The sequence below is a fragment of the Sander vitreus genome, chromosome 10 (assembly GCF_031162955.1).
Source record: "Sander vitreus isolate 19-12246 chromosome 10, sanVit1, whole genome shotgun sequence".
Taxonomy (NCBI): Eukaryota; Metazoa; Chordata; class Actinopteri; order Perciformes; family Percidae; genus Sander; species Sander vitreus.
In genome coordinates this window covers 1,553,138-1,563,232 of record NC_135864.1, presented here as the reverse complement: position 1 = coordinate 1,563,232, position 10,095 = coordinate 1,553,138, and the positions used below count along the sequence as shown (strand labels likewise).

Here is a 10,095-nt window from a genome sequence, read left to right as displayed (position 1 = left end):
TTTATATATATAAGAACGGGATTCGGGGTTGTTGTTGTTGTTGTTGTTGTTGTTGACATTTCCGATTACATCATTTGTGCTCCGACCACGGAGGTTGGCACATTTTGGAATTTTTTCTTTCTCATTTTTTTGTCGTTTACTCGACATTTCGCTTTTCATCGACAGATCGTCGCCTTCTTTCTTTCAACGTCTTTTTTTTTTTACAACCTTTCGTCCGTTTTCCGACATTTTAGGCGTTTTTTTTACGTTTTTGTGGCTTTTTTCTGAGTTTTTGTAGCTTTTGTGTCGACATATCGCCGCCTTCCTTCCTTCTTTAAACTGTTTTTTTTATCCAAATGTTTTTTTTGCTTTTTTAACATTTTGGCGTTTTTTTTACAGCGTCTTTGGTGCTTATTTCGCGGGTTTTTGTAGCTTTTGTGTCGACATATTGTTCCCTTCCTTCCTTCTTTAAACTGTCTTTTTTATCCAAATGTTTTTTTTTGCTTTTTTAACATTTTAGGCGTTTTTTTACGTTTTTGAGGCTTTTTTCTGAGTTTTTGTAGCTTTTTTTCAACATTTTGGGCGGGGTTTTGTACCATGTTTTGGTTACTTTTGTGTCGACATATCGTCGCCTTCCTTCCTTCTTTAAACTGTCATTTATATCCAAATGTTTTTTTCGCTTTTTTAACATTTTGGCGTTTATTTTACAGCGTCTTTGGTGCTTATTTCGCGGGTTTTTGTAGATTTTGTGTTGACGTATTGTTCGCCTTCCTTCCTTCTTTAAACTGTCTTTTTTTTTTTACAACCTTTTGTCCCTTTTCCGACATTTTAGGCGTTTTTTTACGTTTTTTGGACATTTTTTTACGATCTTTTTGTAGCTTTTTGTCGACATATCGTCGCCTTCCTTTCCTTCTTTAAACTGTCATTTTTATCCAAATGTTTTTTTCGCTTTTTTAACATTTTGGCGTTTATTTTACAGCGTCTTTGGTGCTTATTTCGCGGGTTTTTGTAGCTTTTGTGTCGACATATTGTTCCCTTCCTTCCTTCTTTAAACTGTTTTTTACAACATTTTTGTCACTTTTTTTACAACATTTTGGACATTTTTTTACAATCTTTGTGGAAATTTTTTTACAATCTTTGTGGACATTTTTTTACAATCTTTTTGGACATTTTTTTACAATCTTTTTGTAGCTTTTGTGTCGACATATCGTCGCCTTCTTTCCTTCTTTAAACGTCTTTTTTTCGACATTTTGGGGCGTGTTTCTACAATGTTTTTGTAGCTTTTGTGTCGTCATATTGTTCCCTTCTTTCCTTCTTTAAAATGTTTTTTCCAAGTTTTTGTCGCTGTCTCCGACATTTTTTTTAACAATGTTTTTGTTTCATGTTTTTGGCTTTTTTGTCGCTTTTCCGACATTTCAAACTGTGTTTTTTCTCTTGAAAAACGTGACAGTTTGAAGAGTTTTGGAGCCCTGAAGATGGTAACGTGTCCTGAGAAAACGTCTCTCCTCCCATCACTCCTTTCTTCTGACTCATCCAAAATTATCTGATATTACATTTTTTGTCTTTTTGGCGCCAAAATCTTTCGCCGAAAAGTTTCTCATCTGAATTATTTATTTGTCGTATTTTTGCAATTCTTTCAGGGTTTTTTCAGTGTTTTTGACAATTTTTCCACCGTTGTTTAACGGATGTTTTTTTTATTTTTTTTTATTTTTTATTTTTTTATTTTTTTTATGTTTTCGTAGATTTTCGAACCATTTTTTTTCGACGTTTTTGTTGATTTTTTTCGATGTTTATCTGATAATCATTTTTTTTTCACCCACATTCAACCTACCTAATGATATATTGATCAATAGTACATTTATTTCAAAATAGAAAATGTTATACTTTTATTTAAATGATGTGAAATAGCATTTTGTGTGTGTGTGTGTGTGTCTCTGTCTGTGTGTGTGTGTGTGTGTGTGTGTGTGTGTGTGTGTGTGGTGTGTGTGTGGTGTGTGTGTGTGTGTGTGTGTGTGTGTGTGTGTGTGTGTGTGTGTGTGTGTGTGTGTGTGTGTGTGTGTGTGTGGTGTGTGTGTGTGTGTGTGTGTGTGTGTGTGTGTGTGTGTGTGTGTGTGTGTGTGTGTGTGTTAATGTCTGGTCTTCTTGACTCAACCCATCTCTGTTAGTGTGTGTATAGTATAGGGTGTGTGTGTCTCTGTGTGTGTGTGTGTGTGTGTGTGTGTGTGTGTGTCTCTGTGTGTGTGTGTGTGTGTGTGTGTGTGTGTCTCTGTGTGTGTGTGTCTCTGTGTGTGTGTGTGTGTGTGTGTGTGTGTGTGTGTGTGTGTGTGTCTCTGTGTGTGTCTCTGTGTGTGTGTGTGTGTGTGTGTGTGTGTGTGTGTGTGTGTGTGTGTGTGTGTGTGTGTGTGTGTGCGTATCCCACTGCTGCAGCTGAGGTGCTGTTTACTTGTTTTGTCGACGTTTCAGTTTTTTTTAAATACATATGTTTAGTTTTTCTTCGATGGTTTTGTTGATTTCCGATGGTTTTTTGACAGCTTTTTTGTCGATTGTTTTTCATGCATATACAACGTAATATATTGATCAAACAGTACATTTATTTCAAAATTGAAAATGTTATGCAAAATTATGTGAAACTGCATTTATTTAATAAAAGAAAAAGACATTTTCTTGAGTTTTAGACGCCGAAATCTTCCACAAACATTTAGGAGAAAACTCAGCATCAAAACTAAACTAAATCAACCGTCATGTGACTGTTTCTTTCTCGTCTGGTCCAAAACGGTGAGAAACTGCATTTATTTTATTTAAAAAACGTCACATTTTCTTGAGTTTAGGAGCTGAAATTTTTCCTAAAAGTCCCGGGCTGTAAGTGTCTGAGCCGCCCGGCCTCCGTCCCTCAGACCGGAGCTGTTCCCCAGTTTCAGCTGCAGCGTTCCTCTCTAATCTCCTCCATCCAACCTTTCACAGACACAAACATAACGCTCCCAAATGATGTGAAATTTTACTTTTATTTACATTATTACAACTAGAAACTCCGTCCACGTCTACATCGTCCAAAAACCTTCCAGAAAAACTCTGACATATTATGTCCTCCTGTTCATAAAACATAACGTCTTCATTATCACCCAATGTTGTGTTAGATCTTCTTAGCCATCCTCATTCCAACTAAGTACCACTATAGGTTTACACTTATTATTATTATTATTATTATTTTTTATCCTGGCACATTCACACAGCTCCACATTCACCTTTTTGGGGGAAAATTTCAGCTCCTAAACTCAAGAAAATGTCTTGTTTTTTTATTAAATAAATGCAGTTTCACATAATTTTGCATAACATTTTCAATTTTGAAATAAATGTACTGTTTGATCAATATATTACGTTGCATATGCATGAAAAACAATCGACAAAATGTCCAAAAAAAATCACAAAAAAGCTGGAAAAAACCATCAGAAATCAACAAAACCATCGTAGAAAAACTAAACATATGTATTTAAAAAAAAAATGAAACGTCGACAAAAAAGTAAACAGCACCTCAGCTGCAGCAGTGGGATACGCACACACACACACACCTGCTGGCCACTGAGCAGCTCTCCTGGAGAGGTTGTGGGTTAAGGGGCCTTGCTCAAGGGCACCTCAGTGGTGGTAACGACGGAGGAACAATCGCTGCTCTTTCACTTTCCCCACCCTGATTTCATCCTGCCGGTCGGGGGATTGAACCGGCGACCTCCCGGTCCCAAACTCGCTTCCTTAACCCCCAGGCCACCACTGCCCAAAATGTACATAACTGTTTTTGTCACTTTTTTTAATCCATGGTCAATACACCTCATTTATATTAAATTATAACTTAAAAAAACAAACAGGAATTATGAGTTATTTTGACTAATAGTTACGGTCAGAAGAACGTATGTTGATGGGTAATCACAGCCGTGTATGGAACCATCAGTGGGATTTTTGGGCAATTTGGTTAAAAGAAACCCAAATGTTTGAGATAGAAACTTTTGAAAACGGGACATGAGGGTTAATATATAATAATATTATAAAGCAATGGGCGTAACGTTGGGTTCAACAGCCAAAACAATGCACATAATGCATGAAGTCAAACAGCATCGGATGTCTCCAGAAGCTGTTTGGGATCAGAGACAGCACGTTATGAACTGAGGGGAATGTGCACGTTCACAGGTAGAAAGAACAGAAGTATCTCCTCTATCAACCTTTCAGAAACAGAAACATATAACGCTCCAAAATGATGTGAAATACCATTTATTTTTTGGAAAAACGGGACATTTTCTGGAGTCTTTGTCGCCAAAACGGCATCACATCTAACTAAATGAACCGCCAGGCCTGTCTGCTCTGCTTTGTCCCTCTCTTCTCTGGGCCCAAATATTGTGAAATGACATTTTTGTTTTTAGTTTTTTTTAACGTGACATTTTCTGGAGTTTCTGACGCGTAATTATTTCTCCAAAACGTCTAAATCTCCCACAAGCCTTTATAGGAGCACAATATTTTACTGCGACATGTTTTTTTTGTTTTTTTTTCTAGCCTAAATGTTCCTTGTTCTGTCTGGTCCAAAATTAGGCAATATGAAATATCATTTTTTTTTATTTATTTTTTTTAAACGTGATATTTTCTGGAGGTTTTGACGCCTAAAACATTTCTCCAAAACGTCTTAATCTTCCACAAACCTTGGGGGGACCTCTGAAATATATAGGCCTATTTATATATATATATATATATATATATATATATATATATATATATATATATATATATATATATATATATATATAGATGATTAACGTTTGAAAATATATGTAATTGCATATTATTATTTATATTATTTTTTATTTTATTTTTTAAGCGTAAACCTTTCGCCAAAAAACGTAGAAATCTTCCACAAACCTTCGCGGTGAAAACTGTGAAATATATAAATATTATGAAGTAAAAAATGCATTTTGCAGTACTGATTTCAGTCCTGTGATCAGGTCGTCGTGTTCATTAACTCCCAGCATTCTCCTAAAGCATCCAACGCTTTTAGTGATCGTTAACTTAATACATTCAGAGATTGTAAATGTCTTGTCATAATGTATGTGCTTAGAAAAAATATTTTTTCGGTGCTCAAAAATTGCCATCACATGCGCAAGAATGAGGCACAAATATTACTATACTGTATGCTAAAGTGCTCACCTTGGAAGCGGTGTCCGTGCAGGTACCGGTTCCGCAGGACCCAGGGGTAGAAGCTGAGCGCGTCCCGGTGCTGCGGGCTGAAGAAGCTCTGCGGCGGCATCTGCAGCCCGTGCGCCCCGGCCTCCTGGAGCACCATGTCCGGCCCCGCGGAGTACAAAGTCCGCCCGCCGCTGCCCTGGAAGCACGAGCCGAAGACGGCAGTGGGGTGCAGGGACTCCGGGAACCGGAGCGCCGTGGGCCGGATGGGCTCGTCCCCGGAGCCGCCGCCGCATCCGCCGCCGCCGCCGTGTCTGCTCGCCTCCTTCCCCACCAGAGACTCTATGGTGAAACATTTCTTGGTGTTGCTGTGGTGGAACATTGTACCGAAGCACCGGGAGCTACACCGGGGCGGAAGATGGGGAAGATGTGGACCAATCGGCGGCCAGTTTAGTCCAGTTCCGCGGACTTTTGGGTCGCTCAGATTCCCAGTTTCTCCATAACTCCCAAAAGAGACAAAACTATTCACAAAAACGTCAGAAATCCCCAAAAATAATTCTGCACCTGGAAGCGGCTAAAGTTTCCTCACACCTGTGTTCACACCTGAGTCTTCTTGGACCTGTGTAAACGCGTGCATGGGTGTAAAAAACAAAAACAACCCAATAAAAGTGGTGTTAAATCTCCGGGAAAGTGCAGCGCAGATCCTCCAGAATGCAGCCGGATTTGGGCAGAGGGCGGCCGGGCTGCGGGCTCTGATGAGTCGGTGTCTCCTCCAACTGCCGCCGCGTGCTGCAGGCTGAAGGCGTGAGCTGGGAGTGTCTGTCTCTGGCTGTCAAACACACGCACACACACACACAGAGAGAGAGAGAGAGAGAGAGCGAGAGAGAGAGAGAGAGCGAGAGAGAGAGAGAGAGAGAGAGAGAGAGAGAGAAAAAGAGATACCTGCCCTCCTTGCAGAGGTGCGCTGAGCATGCGCAGAGCAGAGGCAACCGTTCCGACGGCCATTTTGTTAATCGACTGAGGAAGAAGGTGGAAAGAAGTGATGATGACGATGAAGATGACTGACAGTGTAATTAGGAAAATGAAGATTATTATTCACAACTTTATTGGAAAAAAACTTCAAATATGCAACATTTCAGACACGTCGGCCTTTACTGACAATATTTCATACCTGTTTTTATTTTCTCTTTAATGTATGATTTCAACTGCTTTAAAGTGTTTGAATTGTTGTGTGTGTGTATGTGTGTGTGTGTGTGTGTGTGTGTGTGTGTGTGTGTGTGTGTGTGTGTGTGTGTGTGTGTGTGTGTGTGTGTGTGTGTGTGTGTGTGTGTGTGTGTGTGTGTGTGTGTGTGTGTGTGTGTGTGTGTGTGTGTGTGTGTGTGTGTGTGTGTATGTGTGTGTGTGTGTGTGTCTGAGAGTGTGTGTGTGTGTGTGTGTGTGTGTGTGTGTGTGTGTCTGAGAGTGTATGTGTGTGTGTGTGTGTGTATGTGTGTGTGTGTGTGTGTGTGTGTGTGTGTGTGTGTGTGTGCACGTGTGTGTGTGTGTGTGTGTGTGTGTGTGTATCTGAGCGAGTGTGTCTATGTGTGTGTGGGTCTGAGAGTGTGTGTGGTGTGTGTGTGTATCTGAGCGAGTGTGTGTATGTGTGTGTGTGTGTGTGTGTGTGTGTGTGTGTGTATCTGAGCGAGTGTGTGTATGTGTGTGTGTGTGTGTGTGTGTGTGTCTGAGAGTGTGTGTGTATCTGAGCGAGTGTGTGTATGTGTGTGTGTGTGTGTGTGTGTGTGTGTGTGTGCGAGTGTGTGTGTGTGTGTGTATCTGAGCGACAGGTCAATTGACACAGAACAAGACAATTGACCCTGCGGGGTCAAAGGTCAGAGGAAACCTCCCTCTTGTTAATCTGCAGCGACAAGTCTCAACTCCGACACACACACACACACACACACACACACACACACACACACACACACACACACACACACACACACAGACACACACAGCTTATAATCAGCTAATAACCTAGGATGTATTACAGATTAAACTACGCAGCAGTTTATAAACAAACATGCAGAGTCTTAAGTCTTAACAGCCCAAACAAGAGCTGTTGCCTTGGTGATAGATGGATGTGATTATGGTCTGTTTTCTTTGCTTTATGCTTTAAGAAAGTTAAACAACAGAAACCATGAGATTATGAATCTTTGTAAACACAAACAGACACTTGACAGTAAGAAGTTTCCCCGTTAAATTAGGCTGAAATGGAGACACGGATTCTTGTTTACCTTTTATTCTCTTTTATTCTCTTTTATTCTCTTTTATTACCTTTTATTCTCTTTTATTCTCTTTTATTCTCTTTTATTACCTTTTATTCTCTTTTATTCTCTTTTATTCTCTTTTATTACCTTTTATTCTCTTTTATTCTCTTTTATTCTCTTTTATTCTCCTGCGACACAGAGAGCACAAAACATCCGTACACGCTGTACGAAAAAGGAAAGAAATTCAGGACCAAACACAACAACAGGGACTGTTACCTCTCCCAGAAATGCCGCTCGTATTCTGCTTATTTGCAACAGCAAATATATTTATTTCTAAAGATAGTGTTTAGTACAGGGGTAAAAAGTGGCAAAAATAATGAAAAACCCGCCAAAAACGTTTAAACAAAACTGTTATAGCATTGAAAAAAACACCAGGAAATATAGGCTTGAACAATGTTGAAAAAGGCAACAACAAACGTCGAAAAAAGGGCCAAAAATGTCGAAAAAAGGGCCAAAAACATTAGGAAAAAGGGCCAAAAATGACCAAAAAAAGGGCCATAAACGTTAGGAAAAAGGGCCAAAAACAGGAAAAAGGGCCAAAAACATTAGGAAAAAGGGCCAAAAACAGGAAAAAGGGCCAAAAACATTAGGAAAAAGGGCCAAAAACAGGAAAAAGGGCCAAAAACAATAGGAAAAAGGGCCAAAAACAGGAAAAAGGGCCAAAAACATTAGGAAAAAGGGCAAAAAACTGGAAAAAGGGCCAAAAACATTAGGAAAAAGGGCCAAAAACTGGAAAAAGGGCAAACAATGTAAAAAACAAACAAAAAAAACACCAAAAACGTAAAAAAAACAAAAAACAACTGCTATAGCATTGAAAAAAACACCAGGAAAAATAGGCTTGAAAAACGTTGAAAAAGGCAACAACAAATGTCGAAAAAATGACCAAAAACGTCGAAAAAAGGGCCAAAAACGTCGAAAAAAGGGCCAACAATGTTAGGAAAAAGGGCCAAAAACGTAAAATAGTGGCAAAAGCAGCGGCAGAAGTGACACAAACTTCCGAAAAAGCGACAAAAACTATGTGGGCCAAAATGTATTTTGAACCTAAGATGATATTCGGGTCGGATCTAAATCTGCGAGGGGCCGGATTTGGCCCGCGGGCCTCGAGTTTGACACGTGGTTTAGGCACTAAAATCACATTATTATTTCGTTGCATCTTTACATAATAATGAAAAGTCCTCAAGGAGTTTAAAAACAAGGCAGCATGCGTCGCCTTTTCCAATATTAAAGGGTAACAACCCTGTTGTCCTGTGTTCCTGTTCCTGTTGTGTTCAGGAAGTTTGTCTCCTTTTGGATATTTTTGTCACTATTACATCAGCTGCTACATATATGTCAGAGGTCGCACACCTCTGGAGCAACTAGGGGTTAAGTGCCTTGCTCAGGGACACATTGGTTGATGTGTCACAGTGGGATTCAAACCCAGGTCTCCCACACCAAAGGCACGTGTCACATCCACTGCGCCATCACCACCCTACTATTACTATTACTATTATCAACCTATTCATGCCTTTCTTCCTTCTTTCTACCGTCTTTTTCCAGGGTTTTGTCCCTTTTTCCATCATCATTTAAATGTCCTCCAGGTCCAAGGCTGTAGTTTAGTAAATCTATCGCTGACATCGCTGTATTCTTCCTCTTTATAGAGACTTTTTTTAGGGGGTACATGGCTTAAAAAAACTGTTCAAAGGGGGAACATTATTGAAAAAAAAAAGAAAGCTGGATTTCTAATGAAGTGACGCTGAAATCCTTTGATTATTATGACTATTTATGCTGTTATTCTTACTTGTTAATCTTTATCTTAATGTGTATTAGGTAGGGTTAGGCTGGTTAGGGTTGTAAATGATGCTGTATAATACATGTTTCCTTATTTATCTAAACAATATGACAGTATTTATAAGGTGTATTATTTGCTAGTGTCTGGGCCCTGTCCTGTTTACACATCTGCATCATGTCTTATGACTGTGCTTGTCTTTTAACTTGAACATTTCTTCATGAACATGAAAGGCAAAACTTGTAAGAAGGAATCAGACACCATTTGCACGTCACATTTGGACCCGTGCGTCCCGGACTCCTTCGGCGTTTCCTGTGCAGCTTCTGGCCCTGCAGGACAAACGGCAGCCCATTCAGGAGCCTCTAATTGTGGCCCGGGACGCTCCACAAAGCCCCCCTGCCTACACCTTCAATGTGCCACCCTGCAGAGGCCCGTGGGAACCTTTTTCCTCCCCATCCTGCCTCGCTGTGCTGCCCTCTGCCCCCTCCGCGGGCTAATTAACACACTGCAAAAAAGCCAAATCTTAACAAGTATGTTCATCTAACATCTAGTCAAAATATCTAATAACACTTAAAGGGTAACAACTGTTTTTTTCAACCCTGTTTTCCTGTGTTTCTGTGTCTGAGTGACTGATGGGAACAACCATCTTTGACATTGGTCCAGTATTAAGCGAGATCGCTGCTATTCAAATTCCGTTTTATTTTCCCGTTTGTCTTTACGATCATATAAGTACTTATATTTCTATGTGACATCGCTGCAGCAGGTTCTTCTGAAACACATGCTGCCTCGTATTTAAACTTTCGTTTTTTTTTCATTGCTTTAGGGGCTTCTCTTAACGTTTTTGATGCTTTTAAAAAAAAATGTTTTTGCCACTTTTTACAAACGTTT

At 39.7% G+C, this 10,095-nt stretch overlaps 1 protein-coding gene across 1 annotated transcript in view; it reads right to left on the bottom strand.

The window, feature by feature from the left end:
- The window catches only part of emx3 (empty spiracles homeobox 3), a 25,160-nt gene extending 19,223 nt beyond the window's left edge, over positions 1-5,937 (bottom strand). Inside the window, exon 1 of the mRNA XM_078260000.1 lies at positions 5,161-5,937. Coding sequence (XP_078116126.1) covers positions 5,161-5,518 — 358 coding nt within the window. The 5' untranslated portion in view covers positions 5,519-5,937. The remainder of the gene's footprint in view (positions 1-5,160) is intronic.
- Positions 5,938-10,095: the final 4,158 nt, after the last annotated feature.